Below are 19,780 nucleotides of genomic sequence, written 5' to 3' on the forward strand. Positions count from 1 at the left end.
AATATAAGCTGGCATTTAGAGATCCTTATCATTTAATTTACCAAATGTAACAATATGCATTATATTTTCATCTCTTATTCTCTCTTTTTTTTTTTTTTTGGTTTAGCAGGCCAGGGTCAGGTTCAAACCTGCCAACCCTGGTGCACAGGGCTGGCACTCTAACCACTGAGCTACTTCTAGTGCCCTCGTCTCTGGTTCTCAAGGATCCTCCTACCATTGAGATTATAAACCTCCAGAAGCAATTTTCCAGGGGTATCCAATTCTGTCTTCTAACATTCTACAAGACTCAGGACAGTGCCCTGCTCTGCGTGCTTCTTTCTTAAGCTTGCTTTAATCTTTTTCTCTAAAATTCACATTCCTAGTCCTTTAGGAATAGGACAACTGAAATGTCATACAGGTACAAATTTCCTACTATTACATTGTTACGTTACGTTACTATTATTCAAGGAGAGGCAACAGCCTGAAAAGAAGGCCTGGGGCTGAGATTCCTGAGCTTAGTAGGTGTAGATAAGGAACCAGTTTGGGAGGTTAGAAGTTCCTGTTATGACCCTGAAGGGGGGGGCGGGGGGGCGTTTGAATTGTGAAAGCAATGAGGGCGTTGAAAGTGAGATTGACTCACCCGGAGGTGCAAAGCCACATGCTCCAGGAGGATGGAAGCAACTAAACGGGAAGATGGCCTGGGAGTTTAACTGACAGCAGAATTGATGCACATTTACCCAGGACCCAAGAGATTAGCTCAGGGCACTAATGGGTGGGGCTTCACTGGCACAGCTCTGATCTAAAGCCAAGAGGCAGATCTGTACCCAGACAAAAAAGGGCTACAATCTCCTGTGACCAAGGAAGCTGACAGAGCTAATTCAGCCCTGGCCCAGGGGTGAAAACAGTATAAACTAGTCAGGAAGAAAGCTCAAAGAATTAGGGTGAGAGGAGGGAGAATATAGGAGACGAGAACAGAAAATATCTAGAGGAAGCCAGGTTTTTAGTTTATAAATCAAGGTTTCCTTACACTGAAATCAAACACTTTGTTTAGTGTATCTTAACACACTATGAGGCTGGGGAGGAAACCTCCCCAGGAGACGCTGATTCTGCATCCCTGGGCTGCTGTGGAAAGTTGCTCAAGAAACAGGCAATGGGTGCCTGATCCAGGAGTCTTTCTTCCAGAGCTATCCAGACATGCTTGCTGTGGCTCATTCATGTTGCACAATTCAAACCTGGAGAAGGGGTGACTAAGCCAGCAAAGAGCTTAGCTAAAAACTCACATATTCAAATCGGTCCTTGCAGAGCTGAACCATCAGATGCAAAAATACAAGTCCAGCAAACCAGAGGCACCACATGACCACTTCTTCCACCGTCTGGACATTCAGCACACCAAAAATGAAAATGAACTTGTAGAAAATAAAATTCCAAAACTTGTCTTTGAGATGCTAAAAAGAAAAATGTTTATAAAGGTGAGTGCCATTGTATCTAACAGTTTAAGAAAAGTTAACATAATAAAATCTAGCTTCTATCAAGGAAATACTCTGTACTTAGCTTTCTAACACTTGTGTCGCGTCAAAATAGAAATTAAAAAAAGAAAAAAAAAAAGAAGCCCTCTGAAGAACAGAAGTGAGACACACAGAAAGTAATTTGTAAACTTTGGGCTAAAACCCTAAATCAGTTATGGAATTTTAGCCATTACAAGGGTAGTGATATTAATCCAGTTATGTATTAAGAAATAAAAATACCTTATACTTTCAATTCACAATAAAAAAGAATGGTAAGGACTATCAATATCATTTTTAATATTCCTGCCCTCTAGATTCTTAAACAATAGAAATATTCTCCAAATTAAAAAAAAATACACGACCGTTTTCCAGGCCATAAACAGAGCACAAAAAGTACAAAGAAAATTAAAATACGTGTAAAAATGATGCCTTACCATTTTTTATGCATTTTTTTGTCTTCTTCCAAAGTGCAAAACACATTAATTTTTATACACTACTTGCTCTCACCTATGATCTTGTGAAAACCTCACCAATGACAATGAATATTCTCTAAACAGACCCAGATACCATTTTAGTGGTTCCAGATGGACAATGACACTGCTTTCAATTTTTCACCATGCAGAAAACATTATAATAAACACCTTTGTATGTATCATCAGCACAATCAAATCAAAGATTACAAATGTTTTTACGGTTTATAAATAATAGCCACCTGATTTCCAAAGTTCTGTAAGTATATATTCTCATAAGCAGTGGGTGTATATATTTGCTTTACTGTACTCTTTTCTACACTGAGGACTTAAACAGTTTTAAAAATATTTATTACTGGCTCAGCGCCTGTGGCTCAAGTAGCTGGAGCGCCACATTCGAACCCATAGCTAGCGGGTTCGAATCCAGCCCAGACCCGCCAAACAACAATGACAACTGCAACCAAAAAATAGCCGGGCGTTGTGGTGGGCACCTGTGGTCCCAGCTACTTGGGAGGCTGAAGCAGGAGAATTGCTTAAGCCAGGAGTTTGAGGTTGCTGTGAGTTGTGACGCCACGGCAGTCTACCCAGGGTGACAGCTTGAGATTCTATCTCAAAAAAAGAAAAAAAAAAATGTATCCTAAAAAAAAAAAGAAGGCCTCACCAAATATTAAAATATACTATTGAAACACCTATGGGGTGGGAGGAACTGGATGAAGACAATAAGAAAGCAAGTATGACCTCTAGGCGTACTTTGATATGCAATTGGAACCAAGTAAATCTTTACAAATTCAAAAAACTTTTTAGAAAACAAAAACAAGCAAAATGTATAACAAATTGATGAGTCCTTAAAGATAAGAATTATTTTAAGAACTTATACACACTGTATTCTGTATGGCTATTATACAGAGAACAAAACGAAATGGAAATAGTCAGGGAGTATTCCCTAACTCTGTCCACCAAAAGAGCAAAGATACCCCAAGAGCAATAAGCACACAGAACTGGTGTGGGTCTTGGCTTCTGAACACCATCACCCAATAAGATGAACTAGGCATCCTTAAGGAATGTCTGTTTCCAGACCTGGGGCAGGGAAAGTATAAGCTGAACCTATGAAATTTTGTGCTACAGTTTTGAATCCTGGCTTTGCCACTTAGTTGCTATATCACCTTGGGAAAGTCACATAACATCTCTATGCTTCGGTTTCCCCATCCCAGTAACAGCATATACCTCACAGACTTTTGGGGGATTATATAATTTAATATGTACAAAGGGCTTGATATGTGCCACAGTGGGCATTAGGTGCTTAAAAAAAGAAAATCAGAAACTTCCTTGCCCTAAACCTCTACTTAATAGTTTAATATTTGGTTCATTTTACATATTCAATGTCTCTGCCTCTAGCATTCCTCTAATTTTTGAACTTGAAGCATACACAGAGCAAACCCATTCCACAGAGTTCTAACTCAAAATGGTTCCTAATAATGCTACTGGAGACATTAATAAAATAAGCCAACCCAACACAGCATGAAAGGTCATCTACACTGAATAAACTCAAAGTAAAAAAATCTCTGAAATACTCCAAGGTTATGTTTTCTATAAATTTTCACCTGCTAGCTAGAAGAAAAAGAATGTATGTAATGCCCACCAGCACCAGATCCACACACTAGACCTGCCTGATATGATTTCTGTTATAAATCAAAACCTTGAAGAAGTAAATTAAACATGAAGAAAAGTTTGAAGAAAAAGTATCAAAGGAGCTTTTGCAACTACAAGAAAACCTCCTATGTTCTACTGACTCTATCTAGGACCTCTCAAATTGATGCTCTGGAGAAAATACTGAACACTTCCTAAGGAAAAAAACTCTGGGAAAACAAAACAGTCCTCTTAACAGGTTTCAAGGGCTCAAATACAGAATAACCACATTTCAGCACTAAACTAGGTCCTCATCTGATTTCACAAAATGAGATCTGAGTTGAAAAGGGCAGGCATGGACAGAATACAACACTGCACTTTGGACATGCTGGGAAGCCACTGTTACACTTTCAGTGTGGTAAGTTCCCACATCTTATCACCGGGATGAGTGAGAGTAAAATATACTTTTGTTCTTAAGTTGTTTCGAAGGCCAGTTCTAAATTCTTGCTTTATAACCTACCATTCTACACTGTACCCACTAAAATCCTCGGGGAACTGCCAATTTATACAGTGTGCTTGTGGCATAATTCTTCCTTGGAAGCGTCCCTGCCCATACACACATTCAGAGAGTTATGTTCATATTTCAGACAATCTCACCTAAAACAAGAACAAGTCACCTAATATTATGCCTGCCGAACAATAAATCTTAATTTACTTTTCCAGAGAAAAATCTCTCAGTAAATTCCTTTGCAAAAGAACCCATATTCTAAAGAGTGATGTTTATGATCAAGTTAAAAATCTATGCTCCTTGAAAAACTACATTTGTAAAAGCCATGGGGAAAATAGCTATAAACAACAATATTAGGACAATTTGGCTATACTAACTATAGACTGGATTAGACAAAGTGCTAAATTTCCTGATTTTAAGCATTGTGCTATAGTTATGTAAGAAAATGTCCTTAATCTTAGAAAATACATATTAAAGTATTTATTAATCTTATTAAATACATATAAAGGGTAAAGAAATATGATGTCCACAACTTACTCTCGAATGGATCCAAAAAATGTATTTGTAAGTAAAAAGTGAATATTAAAGCAAATGGAACAAAATATGAGTAACTGGTGAATCTAGATAAAGAATGTATAGGAGTATGTTGTATTCATGGAACTTATTTCCTAAGTTTGAAATTATACCAAATAGAAATTACAAAAATATATGTATCTGGTCACAAGAATCCATGCTTTCTGTCTAGACTTACCTGCCTCTCGCTCACCCGAAGAGGGCCAAACACAATACACTGGATGAGCTTAGCCACCAACATCAAAACACAGCAGGCAGTATTTACTAGAACCTGTGCACAAACCAAAGAAAGAGAGTTTATTTCTTCCCACTGAAAAATAAATCAGCTCTAAAAATTTCATATGAGGAATTCAGCCATCATTTCTAATGAGGCTTTCCAAAAGTAGGGACACTTTTAGGGGTAGTGGGACGCATGAGCTTATCCGGTAACTCACGATTCCTTGACCCAGTATGCAGCCGCTAGCAGACCACCTTACCTTTCAGTCTTAACTGAACTGTGCATAAACCATGGACTGTACCTACAAAACTGGGTCAACCTGTGACCTGCAGGGACTTCCTAGCACATCATTTCCTACAGTAGGATTTTGATGGCCTTGAAGAAAACTGTTGCAGAAAGTGAAGTTATCATGAAAAGTAAAATCCAGCACCCTTCCCTCCCAAACTAAAAAGAGGTTGAGGGGGTAGGAGTATTGATGGTCAGAAAAAGGTCACAAAACCATGAAGATCTGATATAACCAAAAAAATAGGTACATTTCAACACATGTTGCAATGGGACAATCTGCCCAACCAAAAATCAAATGTTCTCCATGCTTGATGTTAGCTTCAAAGTGAAGGTTCTGGAGCCTTACAGGGGAGTGGGGATTCTTACAAGGAACGGAAAAGAGAAGAAAAGAAAACTGGTGAAGGGGCTGAGAAATGAAGACATCAGCGCAAAACAAAGGCCTCCTTCAACAGTCCGTGAGGAAACTTGTTTTTTAATACTTAAGAGATAGAAATTCTTACACCTAAACAATAAATCCTAATGCTTACAAAATGGAAGAGGGGGCTGTCCCTGATGACTCAGTTAGGGGGGTATATCACACAACTGATGCTGAAATGATTCTCAAACAAGTCACAGCACCTTGATAAAGACAGTAAAGATGACTTTCATTGAAATCAAATGAAAAGGAATACCACCTCAACGCAAAGGCTGCGTCAACCTGGGATTCACTAAGTTTACAGGAAAAGAGACCATATTCCTCTTCCCAAGCCATTCTTCCTTCTACTCTTAAAAGCAAATGATAATTTAAAGTAAAGTAATGGAAGAGAGTAATTTAACCAAGCAAGCTCCCTCAGATCTCTTCAGTACCTCACACTACCCATCGCTTTGGGAGAAGATGTAATGGAAGCCTTGATTCACTACAAATGACTAAATTCAGTTCTATTCTGCCTAACAGGGCAAGGAAGTACGTGATATATTCTTAAGAGGTTGAAATAAAAATAGTTATGCTTATAAAAGAAACTGTTTTGGTACTAAAATCCTTCAAATAACCAGGAGAAAAAAAGCCTCGTTACCTAAAACATTCCAATCTGTGGCTTCCTAATTTGTGACTCCTTGTGTAACAGACCTATTCGAAATGGTCCAGATACCTTGGAAAGCTAATTTTCAAGGGGATGGAAGAGATAGTAACAAGGCTCATCTTCGTTGTGATCTAAACCAGCCAATCTCAGCCATGTTAATTAAATGTCATAAAACACAAAAAACATAACCCCTCAGGCCATATCCCACAAACATCCCCCAAACTTAATTGAAACGCAAATTTTGAAAAGAGAATTCTTCCCATTTTTGCATGTAGTTATATGAATTTTAAAAATAAATGCAGCAAATTAAGCACCTGTTCATACTGAGCAACCACTATGACACCACAAGTGGAAAATCCCAGACTTGACTTCACGCCACAGGTCACAGTCAAAACACAGGGACCCAACAAACAGTTCATCCAGTGTTATCAAAAGAAAATAAAACTACCTTCAGGTGTGTGTGTAAGGTGTGAATGAAACATAAATGAGATTCGTGTTTACACCTGCGTTCCATCCCCAGGCTAGTTCACCATTTGTATGCAAACACCCAAAAATCTGAAAAAAAAAAAAAAAAAACCTGAAATCTGAAACACTTCTGGTCCCAAGCATTTCAGATAAGGGATATTTAACCTGTACGGAAAGAAACACAATTTCACCAGTCCTCATTTCAAAAGTAAATCCCAAAGCACTTGCTCTACAGAGCTAACTCTTAATAATTTTTCTTTGTAGGTAGAATCCAAACTTCAAGGGATTCACTACATTATTATTATTTAATAATAGCAAAAAAAAAAATGAAAAATAAATGTCCATCAGGGAGACTTAGTTAAATAAATTGTAATAAAACCAATTTAGCAGCTTTATACTTACTAGCATTATATAGAACCTTCAGGATAATTTATTCACTGAAAAAAAAGCACAGTGCAAAAATGTGATTACTATGTTATGATACACTGTGTAAGAAAGAACGAACATGTGCACATACATGTTTATATACTATGTAGATGTGAACTGTGTTAAAGACTTGATCAGTACGGGTATTTCTCAGTCTCCCACTTAACACCAGCACTAATTAACAAGAATCTGGTAACGGCCATTTCTGGCAGAAGGAAACAGGGATATTGGGGGGGGGGGAGTCCTTTTCACTGCGTATCACTTTTGTAGCATTTAACGTTTGTACCACAAGCACATATCACCTATTTTTTAATTGTTTTAAAGTTTATAATCTACTAAACTAATCTGACCAGTTCTGAAAGTCCACGTTATTTTTCTCACCGTATGATGACATACGGATGAGTAACGAACCAAAACTGGGTGGCCAAAGTCACAAGTTAAGCTTGTTCAAACACACAGTCTTCCTACTATACTAAAATACTACCGAAAAGCTTCCCACAGCTATACTGCTATCAAAAACTTAAATATTTTTTTCCCCTAACCTCACCAAATGCCTTTATTTTTTTTAGTCTACAGAAAAATAAAAAATAAAACAAGTTGTGCTTGTTCCTGAACAGTCCACAACAGGTCAGAACTCAGTGATCCAAGCAACCCCTACTGAACCAAGCTTAACGTTAATGCCCCTAATGCGAGAAAATTTCCCTCCCAGAATGGCTCTACTTTTCTGTTGAGAAAAAAAAAAACAGAAACTAAATTATAAAGTAGTTAGGCCTACCTGGGAGGAAAGGGTAGGAAAGTGATTAACAATTGGTGTGGCTACATTTATCACTATGGAGAAAGCTTTGACCCTGTTAAAGGTGGCCACCAGGAGGGGATTATTCATGAGTTTGTGATGACACGAGTCTTGTCTCAGCCTTCTACCTAACACCAAGACTACCTCTTTCCCCACCACCATTTGCTGGTTCCCTCCATTTCAGGACAATTCATACATTATTACCTGTCTGCAGCCTTCCAGAGATAGGTACAAAATACTAAGATACATACTCCCCATTACCACATCAATAATTGCTGCGTTCCTCTTTTAGGGAGGTAAACTGAAGACTAAGTATGGAAAGCACACCTAGTAATCAAACAGCAGTCCCCTGGCCCCTTACCCAGAAGGCGTTTCCTTTATTTTAAAGTCATCTAGGCCCATATCCAATTACTTAAGAATTTAGCATTTTTTCCCCCTTTTGCTGCCCCAATATTTCTGGAGCTAACATTGTTCTCCCATATTCTTTGGAGTATTCAATCATCAAGACCCCAACCCAGGAAGTCACTTCTAGCTCTTAAGTTTTATAATTATGTGACTATAATAGGCTTTTTAAAACAGGAGTTGGCAGCTTTTCCTTAAAGGGCTCTCAGTAAATATTGTAGGCTCTATATGCTTATTAATTTTTTTACAACCTTTAAAAATGTAAAACCCATTCTTTTGTTTGTTTGTTTTTGTAGAGACAGAGTTTCACTTTATTGCCCTTGGTAGAGTGCCATGGCGTCACACAGCTCACAGCAACCTCCAACTCCTGGGCTTAGGCGATTCTCCTGCCTCAGCCTCCCAAGTAGCTGGGACTACAGGCGCCCACCACAACGCCTGGCTATTTTTTTGTTGCAGTTTGGCCGGGGCTGGGTCTGAACCCGCCACCCTTGGTATATGGGGCCGGCACCCTACTCACTGAGCCACAGGAGCCGCCCGTAAAACCCATTCTTAGCACAAAAATAGGCTGCCACCTTTTGCCAATCTGTTCTAAATAGCCAATTCAGTTTTATCCTTTTTTGGTTTCGGTAGGGGTTTTTTTGTTTGTTTTTGTTCCCCCCCCCGCCCCTCCCATCTAGACTTCTATTTGTTTGGAGAATTACCAAGAAAATCCTAAAAATAAAGAAATAATATTATATTATTTGCATATAATTAAGTCAGAACCTTAACACGTTTCACATTTCTATTTCTCCATCTACATGTCTTGCTCTTAAAATTTCTGAAGCAAATCTGTAAAAAAACAGAAAAGGGAAAGAAAGTGATGAAAATAATGAGTAAGAAAGCAGAAAACGGGGGCGACGCCTGTGGCTCAGTCGGTAAGGCGCCGGCCCCATATACCGAGGGTGGCGGGTTCAAACCCAGTCCCGGCTGAACTGCAACCAAAAAATAGCCGGGCGTTGTGGCGGGCGCCTGTAGTCCCAGCTGCTCGGGAGGCTGAGGCAAGAGAATCGCTTAAGCCCAGGAGTTGGAGGTTGCTGTGAGCTGTGTGAGGCCACGGCACTCTACCGAGGGCCATAAAGTGAGACTCTGTCTCTACAATAAAAAAAAAAAAAAAAAAAAGAAAGCAGAAAACCCCAAACACCTGAACAATCCAAAAAAATGCTGGTAGTGGCATCTGAGTAATGTAAAGTAAGACTAGAAATGAATAACTATGGGGAATAAAACTTTAGAATGGAAGTTCTAAAAAGACTTATGAAGACAAGTGATCAAGTCAAATCTGCGTAGTTATTAGTGTAAAAACCTTAGAGACCCCCCTCAACCTGTTTTTAACATCAGATCTCAGGGAGAAGCTTCCTTGGGAGGAGATGGTTTTAGGTGATCTCCTGTGCTCTTCCCACTCTACATAAACCTATCTTCCACACTGCTTCCACAGACTGCCTTCCGAAAAAAATCATCTCATTGTGACAGCCTCCCATACCTCCATGCCCCACCTTCACTTAACCCCCATCAATGGCTTCCCACAGTCCACAACATAAGGCCCACACTCTTGATAGAGCAGGCAAGGTCAAGGTTAAAAGACCTTCACACACCTCCACCACCACCCCCCTCGGGTCAGTTTCTCAACCACTAGTGTGCCTAGAATCACTGAAGGTATTCATTAAAATGAAGATTCCAGGGCTCCATCAGTCTCCTCTCCAGTTAAAGGCAAGGAAACTACATTTTACAATTACCCCAAGAACAACTAAACCCATCTGCCAGAGGGGCAGATTTTGAGAAACAAACCTTCAAAGGGGTTGCTTACCCTTTCCTGTCTCTCACACCTGGCCCCACCTCTGGTATACCAACCTGGCTTCACCGTCTCAACCCCCCTCTTAAATGAGAAGATCCAACAGATGGGTTTTTTTGCAGTTTTTGGCCAGGGCTGGGTTTGAACCTGCCACCTCTGGCATATAGGGCTGGCGCTCTACTCCTTTGAGCCACAGGCGCTGCCCGATCCAACAGATTTTTTTATTTAACAGCCTGCTTTATGGACCACTCTCTCATTCTCCACATGTCCAGTACTGTCCTGTCCTGTGCCACATAGAATGTCACATGCTATTTTCACTACCTGAAATAGCTTTCACTGCTTGTTGGGACCATTCCCTACTTCTAAGCCTAAGTTTAACAACCACCTTCCATGAGTCCTTCCCTAGGCAAAATTCCTTTCTCCTTCCTCCAAACTCCACTGTCTTTTTGTATATAGACACTTACTAACTTTTGCCATCTTACTGAGAGTAGGGGAAAAGTGTTATTCACAAATACACCCTCAATTGAAAAACCTCTTGAGATGGTATTAGACCTATATTATTCTAAATGGTGCTCTACAAAGTTTCAGAGATTTCAACGTGCTGAATAGTAGCTAGCAGGATTTGCAAGCTGGCAGAAGGATCAGGTTTTGTTTTGTGTTCCATGGCCTTGGCTGGCTGTGTTTTTGAAAAAAGAAAAAAAAATGAATCTGAATTCAAGAGAATGTGGGGAGAGTACAAGGAGCAACCACTTGACAAAGGCCCCACCACACACAGTATTCACTCAACAACTTTATCTGTCAGGCCACTGAGGAAGGCCTTTGAGATCAAGACTTCTATTCAGCTGCTAAAGGGTCTGAGAAATCAAGGAAGACCAACATAAACATGTGATGATCCCAAAGGAAAGACAGAAGAAAAAACACTCTATCAACTGAGAAATGGAAGTATCAAAGAGGAAAAAATGGCAGACTTGGATGAAACCAGACCTCAACTGAAAAAGCCAACAATGGAAATTGGCTTAAAAATAAAAATTTTCACCAAAAATTCAATAGACTTAAAGTTTTATGAAAACGTATCAACTTTAGATTTGAACATGAGCTTTATAAGAAGAAATTCCTAGGGAAACAAAATCATTAAGCAATACCGGTTGTCAAATAAATAAAATAGTTCTTTCTGAGCCTTATTTGTATCTTAGACTTTAAAAAGATATACCGAAGACCACATTAATAATGTTAAAATCTGGCAAAAGCAGTCTTCACATCACTTTGTTTACCTGCTAACTCAAATGCAGAAATAGATTTGAAATTAAACAAGAGATGAGGGTTCTTCTCCCTTCTTGGGTAATGTTCAGCTTCACCCAGCTGTGGAGAACCAGGAACTTCACCCTTCACTGCCTTCTACTAAACTCTGCATCAGAAGGACCAGGAGACTTAATCCACAGCCCTCAGAGTTCATAAATCCCACTGCTTCCTTATGAAGCACAGTGGGATTAATTATGGCAAATGAGTTGCATTCATTCCACAAACTTGGAATATTAACATCTCAGTCATTTACAGCCTACTTGCAGCCCCAAATGAGAACATGCAGAAGACAAGATCCAAGAAGCCACAGTAAATCTAAGTGACAGACTTTAAATCCTGGAGTAACTTTTCTGCTCACTGTGGGGTTAACATAAGAGGCATTCAAGGCCAAGGTGAAGGCAAAATTCTTTAGCCAAACTACTGTTGATCTGCTTAGACTGAAATTATCTGTTCTAATACACGAAACCAGCACTTCTTCCTTGTAAATGTTGCTTATCTTGCAGGGGCAGACAACTTAAAAACCTTGTTTTAAAATGGATGACGAAAAGGAGAAATACGGAGTTAAAATGATGAGTTGCTTCTTGCCTCCGAATGTTTTGCTGCCTTCAGACATCTAAGGAAACCGCCGTGAATCATCAGGTAAAAGCAGCAGAAAAGGAAGTAAGGTTTGTGGGGTGTTTCACCCAAGAGGAAAACCAAAACACCATATTAAATGGCAAAGGAAAAAAGTTGATGGAGATGGTCTCTCCCCCCACGGGAACGTCCACACACACCCAAATGCCCAAAACTCCCCCAAACTCAAGTTCGCTCGGGCTTCTCCTTCTCCGGCTTCCTCCTCTCCATCGGAAACCCGCTAACAATATTCCCACGCTAGACCAAGTCGGAAAAGCATTTCAACTTCCCTCCACTTCGCCAGACACTCGGGGAAACGCGCCCCGGATCCTGGCGTCCCCTTGAACCTGCCCTTTGAGATCTTCCAGTGTCCTCCCGAGGGTCCCCGGAAATCCCGACGTGGCTGCCCGGCGCGACCCCCGCCCCCGGCCTCCCTTCTCGAGCCCCGCACCCGGTCCCGCCGCTCGGGGCCTCCTCCTCGCACCCACGCCGTGGGGACCCCACCGCCTCACCCCGCTCCCGCCGAGGCGCTCTCCGGCCGGGGCCCACCCCTGGCGCTCGCACGCGGGGGTCCCGGGGGGAGGGGGCCCGTCGCCCCAGCCACGCCCCCCCGGATAATGGGTGACACGGCGGCCCCCGCCCCCGCCCCCTCCGCGGCCCCGGCGGCCTCGCTCACCCACACGAAGAGGCTGTCCGAGAGCAGGTACTGGGCCACGTCGCGGGCCCGGGGTCCCCCGGCGCTCGGCCGGGCGGGTTCGGGCGGATCGGGCTGCAGCGAAGCCGTTAGCGGCTCGGGCTCGCCCGGCCCGGCCTCGGGCTGGCTGAGGGCGCGGTAGGCGCTGACGATGGTGCCCAGCAGGGCCAGGCCGCTGAGGCCCGTATAGGTGCGGAGGCTGGGCCAGGGGAAGCGCTCCAGGAAGAGCAGAGGCATGGCGGTGGCGGCAGCGGCGGCCTCCAGACCGCAGGCCTCCCTGCGCTGCGGCCGGACCCCGCGGTGGCCTCGCGAACGGCGCCCACGGGCTCTGGCGTCGCCGCCGCCGCCGCGCCGGGCCGGGCCGGGCCGGGCCGTTCCTGGCTGCTCGCGCCGCTCCGCCCCGCGCCGCTTCCGCTGCTGCCCCTGCCGGCGCGGAAGAGCCTCGGCGGGCTCGGGGCAGGCCGCCGCCCCCAGCGGGACGCAGGCGGGACGGGCGCGGGGGCGCGGCCTTGGTCCCCCGCCCCCAGCGGTCGCGCTGTTGCCTCCAGGGCGCAGGCCCGGGCGTCGGGCCCTGGGGCCCCGCACCCAGCATTACCCCACAGGGACACCACGCTTCGGCTGGGCCAGTGGACGCAGAGGGCACCTGCTCCGACCCGAGCGCGGGCGTGACCCAGGCCTGCTGGCATTGATCGCCGGGCCGGGCTGGGCTCACTTGCCCCTTCATTTCCTTTAACATGCTCCCCTCTGCAAAGCAGGTCACTGCGAGAACCCCTATGGGCCTGGCAACTCAAGGGGAATAATAGAGGCCTTGGCCCCAAAAGAAAGAGTATTATTCAGTCTTAAGTTTCTGTTTATTAGTAGCCTCCAGCAGAATGTAAAAAAGAACGTGATTTTGCAGCAATTAAAATTGTGTCCCCTTACACACTGCAAATGTGTCAAATAGTGCAGCTACTTTAGAAAATAATGTGTCAATTCCTCAAAGTTAAAACAAGAAAGACCACTTGACCTAGCAATTCCATTTCTAGTTACATGCCCAAGACATACCTCCAAGCAAAGCCTGCCTGTGTGAAAAGGTCGATGGCAGTATTCTTTACAACCAAAAGGGGAAAGCAATCCTAATATCCATCAAGTGATGAGTGGATAAATGTGGGAAATCCACAAATGGGGTACTATTCAGCCATAAAAATAAAGTACATCATGGTACATGCCACAATGCGGACAGACCTTGAAAGCATGCTAAAACTAAGAAGCTAGTTGTAAAAGTCCATTTATTGTGAAATGTCCAGAATAGGCAAAAGCACAGAATGTTGATTAATGGTTGCTTAGGGGGGAGTCTGGGGAGACTGGGTGATAGTTGACGGGTACCAGTTTCTTTTTGAAGTGATGAAAATGTAAAATTGAGGTGATGGTTGCACAACGCTGAATGTATTTAAGAATCATTGTACACTTAAACAGTGAATTGTATTTCAACCTGTGAATATCTCACTAAAGCTGTTCACAAAGGAAGAAAAAAACTAAAAAAAAAAAAAAAAAAAAGGTGTTACCTTGGGGGTCTTAACTCCTTTCATTGTATCTCCAAGGCCTGTAATAATGCCCAGCCCAGAGTAGGTGTTCTGTAAATGTTTACTGAATCTTCCAAAATTTTCTAAAGAAAAGGACTGAATTATCTTTTAAGGACTTTTTCACACCTAATTTTCTAAAAGTCTACTAATTAGAAAACAAAAAATCTCTCAAGGTTACCATCCATCTTGGAATGTTTTCCCCCTAGGGACTAAAAGGCAAGCTGCTGGAATCTTTAGAAAAGATCTTGTTAAAAAGTCTTCAATGAAAGAAGAGTTTGGCTTTACTCAAGTTGGAGGAGACTTTACATGTGTGCACTTGTGCCTTTTTATACCAGGTCTGTATAAGTATTAGGCTTCAGTTCCCTTTGGTTCTCTGCCTGAGGGCATTTGAGGGCATTTGAGTTGGAGGTTGCTGTGAGCTGTGTGACACCACGGCACTCTACCGAGGGCGATAAAGTGAAACTCTGTCTCTACGAGAGAAAAAAAAAAAAAAAAAGATATCACACACCAAACTTGTCTTCTCACAGTAGGAAAAAGGTTGCTGTTTAATAGATGTGCCCTTAGTAATCTTAAAATTTTACAAGCTTGAACTTTTTGGAAATTCACCATGTGAACAGGTAAAATTAAAGTGACCATATAAAGGTTTTTTTTTTTAATTTCAGATTACTATAAGGTACATATGATTAGGTTACATTGTTTGCATTTGTTAGGTAAATCCAAGTTGTAGCTGAGTCCTTCACCCTGCATAGTGCCCTTCACATCAGACCTCATCAAACCTTCCTCTCCTCGCCTCCCCTCCCCACTCTTTCTACCCCTACCTCTCTTCTCAAATTTGTGTTTTTCTCTCCTGTGCTTATGTAGTTGGTTATGTCCTAGTTTCATATTAGTACCGAGTACATTAGATGCTTGATTTTCCATTCTTGTGTTGCTGTGAGCTATGATACCATAGCACTCTACTGGGGGCAACAAAATGAGACTGTCTCAAAAAATAAATAAATAAATAAAAGGCTATATTAGTTTGTAATCACACCAACAGTGCATAAGTGTTCCCTTCTCTCCAAACCCATGCCAGCATCTATAGCTTTGGGACTTTGGGATGTGGTCTATTCTCACTGGAGTTAGGTGGTATTTCAAGGCAATTTTGATTTTTATTTCTCTGATGATTAGGGACGATAAGCATTTTTTTCATGTTTGTTGGCCATTTGTCTGTCTGCTTGGGAGAAAGTTCTGTTCATGTCTCTAGCCCAGTGGATAAATGGGGTTTTTATTTGCATTTTTAAAAAACTTAAAAGGCCTATTTGGATCTTTTACTAGAATAATTAGTAATTTTTCTACCAAACTTTTTCCTTTCCCGCTCCAAAAACATGCTCTGCACATCCTTGTCTCCAGAATATTTTGGCAATAAGTGAACAAGACTTCTGAAGTCTTAACCAATACTTCTAGTGCTTAGTCACTGCATGTTACTCCATGAGAGGGCCAGAAAAAGCAGGACGGAGAAGGGCTGAATGCTAGTATGCCCAAGAAGGCTGGGTCACAGACTTGGGGACAACCTATGTCAGCTGAGTCTGAAGCCCTAACTGTGGCAGGGCGGTAACACCATCAGACTTTAAGAAGCTGGTCCTGCTTAGACAAGAAAATATCAGTGGAGTCCATGATGAATACTAGAGCTCTCTCCATGCACATCTTTTCAGAGTACCATTTATGCCTCCTAGATTTGAGAGGACACAGGCCCTTTATTTCCAACAATGACTGAAAAGACTATAATTACTACCATCTTTGTGGAATAGTGGCTCTGATTTGATTTAAAGGAAATAAATGTGTCCTTTCAGACAAATTAGTTTGTATACAATATGATCCAGACCTATATACAATGCCATTTTCATATTTTTTTTTACTATCTTGAGAACGTTTATATTCACGATCTCAATTGATTTTTCACCGTCATGTGGAATAAGACTGGGTGGTTTTCTTGTTGCTTAAGATTCTCAAAATCGCATCTCTAATCCAGTAGCCTTAAATGTCTTCCTACAGAATTCTGCTGGACCAGTATGTCCACTGCTCAATCTTATAGATAGGGAAAAAGAACCAACTTGTCAAGTCTACAGAGGAAAAGTAAATACAGTTCAATATTTTACTTTTCTGTAATATCTTTAGTGCCTGCTACAAAATATGCAAGTAGAAAAATTTTCAGGAAACCCTTGCAATAACTATATCAGATTTCATTCAAACTTTAAAGGCTCAAAGGACTGCAGTTTTGTGGGGGTTTTTTTTGTTTGTTTGTTTGTTTGTTTGTTTTTGAGACAGAACCTCAAGCTGTCACCCTGGATAGAGTGCCATAGCATCACAGCTCACAGCAACCTCTAACTCATGGGCTTAAGCGATTCTCTTGCCTCAGCCTCCCAAGCAGCTGGGACTACAGGGACCTGCCACAACGCCCAGCTATTTTTTGGTTGTAGTTGTCACTGTTGTTTGGCAGGCCTTGGCTGAATCCAAACCTGTTAGCTCTGGTGTATGTGGCTGGCGCCTTAGCCACTTAAGCTACAGGTGTCGGAAGGGCTGCAGTTTTTTTAAACACACACATATATTCCCATATTTTGGGTACACTGTTTCTATTTAAGATGCTGGTATTGAATTACACAATATTACAAGTGGTAACCATGGTGGGTGCCTCAGAACATGACTTCTAGGCAAGTCTAAGGAAAAAAACACTAAAGAGGCCAACGTTCTTTGCAGATGAGGAAACCGAGTCCCTAATGATGTGAACAACACAAAGTGAAAACAACTGTGTTGCAACGCCTAACTCCTGGTCATGTTTTAAATCCAGTGTCCCGTCACGTTGCAGGAAACTCAATCTGCCAAGAACACAGCTAACACACAAGGGGAGCACAAAAGGAGGGCAACGAGATGGGCCAAGGCATCAGGCCCTTGCTATTACACCAAGCTGCCTCTTGCCCAGCAGCCGTTGGCCACTGACACTGAAAAATAACAGTGCAAGACTATGTACAGGCACAGAGATGAGCAGCCACAAATGAGGCTGTAACAAAACCATCAGAGTCATTCTCTTTTAAGTATTTTTTATTGAAATGACAATAAAATAAAATTAAAAAACAGTGACCATTTTAATCAAACTTTAACTTTACAAATATAAAAATATAACCAAAACTCCAGTTTCTTTTATACATTTTCTATAAACTTAATACCAGAAAAGTTCTCAAAGCCAAACTGTAAATGATGCTCATACACTCTGAAGTGAATACAGTGACCAAATATTTAAGTTTTAAATACCATGGTCTTTCCTTCAACAGAATAGCATAAATTTCCAACTTATCTGTTTTTACAATACAATCCATCACTAAAATATAATACACCTAAGCTGGCTTAATCTAACCTTGTGTAAGTTTTAGTAGGTTTTTTCACAAAAACAAGCTTAATAAATATTAAGTGTGTGTTATGGCTCCAGTCAAATGATAGTATTATGTTTCTCAACACATATTTAAACCAAGGCAAACTGGCTGAAATGAACCAAGTTAGCCCAAATAGTAAGTGGTATAAAACAAGTGGAAGAAGTCTAGGAAGAAGCTTATGTTACAGAAGCTACCTTGTACTGTAGTTAACCACTAAGCCTTCTTTGGAATAAAATACACAAAACTGCAAACTGAACAGTTTTAGCAATTGGCACATACGGTTGCAAACATTATAAAATAATAAAAACATTAACTTTGAGGGACTCAAATAGTGACAAGCTACTCCAAGCATTTCATCTCCAGTAACTAAGTTTTTTAAAAATGAAGTCATTAAAAAGCTGAGAACATATGAATCACATCATTTAAGAAAGGGGATTATGGGTGGTGCCTGTGGCTCAAGGAGTAGGGCGCCGGTCCCATATGCCGGAGGTGGCGGGTTCAAACCCAGCCCCGGCCAAAAACCACAAAAAAAAAAAAAAAAAAAGAAAGGAGATTATAAGCCAATGGCTTGCTTGCCTCCTGAATTTTAAAGACCTCCACCTCTCACTTCTAATTAAACATGGAAAAAGAAAAGTCTGGCTAGTTGTAATGCTAACTTAATGAAACCCTTTAACATCCAAACTAATAATTGACTAGTCAAAAGACAATGCTAAAAAGTAAAAAAAAAGTTCCAAATATGCTGTGAACAGCAAAAATTCAAGTGCTGAATTATTATTATGCCATTTTAAGTATTATTTACTTCTTTAAAAATCACAAGCTCTTCATCACTTGGGGGAATAAAAACAAATTTCACTTTTCTCTAAAGGGATAAGTCAATCCTAAATGTAACTTAAAAGTATAACCTTTTAGGTTGGCTCCCTCAATCTATTAAAACATTTTCCAGTGCCATGTAGTAGTTTTACATAGAATATGTACTACTTGGGGCGGCGCCTGTGGCTCAGCGAGTAGGGCGCCGGCCCCACATGCCGAGGGTGGCGGGTTCAAACCCAGCCCCGGTCAAACTGCAACAACAAAAAAAAAATAGCCGGGCGTTGTGGCGGGCGCCTGTAGTCCCAGCTACTAGGGAGGCTGAGGCAAGAGAATCGCGGAAGCCCAGGAGTTAGAGGTTGCTGTCAGCCGTGTGACGCCACGGCACTCTACCCGAGGGCGGTACAGTGAGACTCTGTCTCTACAAAAAAAAAAAAAAAAGAATATGTACTACTTGGATTATGCAAGAAAAATAAGACGAATATTTGTAGTTATACAGTGCAAAAGAGGGCCTTCATCTGTTGATAAGCCTGGAGCATAATAGGCACTCAAAAATACAGGTCTATTAATCAAGAGATCATTTTAAACTATTCAGTACTGTGTAGATAATTGGAATGCACAATTTAAGACTTGTTAGTTCCTAAAGCATGATAAGAACTTACATGTTAACTAGTGTTAAACAGTGCCCTTGCACCCCCTTCTAATGCTGCAGAAACATACCAAATTTGATTCCTCCTGGTTCTACTTCAATTATGAAACCTAAAACAGAATACTGGGATCCTCTCTACAACTGATCAGAGCAAATTAAAAATTTATGTTTGTGTGTTACAAATTTTACATTTAAAACCAGATCTCTTACATCCCCAGGTCAGTAACCCAGCCAACCTGAATCAAAGGTTTTTCTCACCTGGGCCCAGTATATGGATGACTGGCTCAAGCATTAACTATATATTGGGAAGAAGTGACAAAGAACTTCCAGGCTGAAACTTAAGTTACAAAGACATGTGTAGCCTTCAATCAGATGACACTTCAACTCAAACATTCCTTACTGACAACACTTTATAAGACACACCAAGAAAAAGTCCATGTTCTCTCTACCCTCCTCAAATTATAAGAGCAAAAATCTGAAAAGTAGTCACTGTAGCGTTTCACTCGCCTACCAGAAGGAATCATGGAAGATGAGCTGCTGGATCAACCCATCTCCATCTCTACCTTCGTCCAATCTGAAGGCCTTGTTTCCCAATCTAAGGGACTAGCTGAAAGACTCAGA

The 19,780-nt window shown here is 41.5% G+C and overlaps 1 protein-coding gene across 2 annotated transcripts in view; it reads right to left on the reverse strand.

Moving 5' to 3' along the window:
• AMFR (autocrine motility factor receptor) overlaps window positions 1–13,186 on the reverse strand; it is a 44,619-nt gene extending 31,433 nt beyond the window's left edge. The window contains exons 1-3 of one of the 2 annotated variants that reach the window (XM_053602139.1): window positions 12,720–13,186; window positions 4,840–4,932; window positions 1,260–1,424 (exon numbers count right to left, since the gene is read on the reverse strand). In XM_053602139.1, the coding sequence (XP_053458114.1) occupies window positions 1,260–1,424; window positions 4,840–4,932; window positions 12,720–12,974 (513 nt within the window). In that variant the 5' untranslated portion in view covers window positions 12,975–13,186. Of the gene's footprint in view, window positions 1–1,259; window positions 1,425–4,839; window positions 4,933–6,669; window positions 6,689–12,719 lie in introns of those variants that run through there. The other variant, XM_053602142.1, reaches the window with a different exon arrangement.
• Window positions 13,187–19,780: the final 6,594 nt, after the last annotated feature.

Source organism: Nycticebus coucang, chromosome 2 (genome assembly GCF_027406575.1).
Source record: "Nycticebus coucang isolate mNycCou1 chromosome 2, mNycCou1.pri, whole genome shotgun sequence".
Classification (NCBI taxonomy): domain Eukaryota; kingdom Metazoa; phylum Chordata; class Mammalia; order Primates; family Lorisidae; genus Nycticebus; species Nycticebus coucang.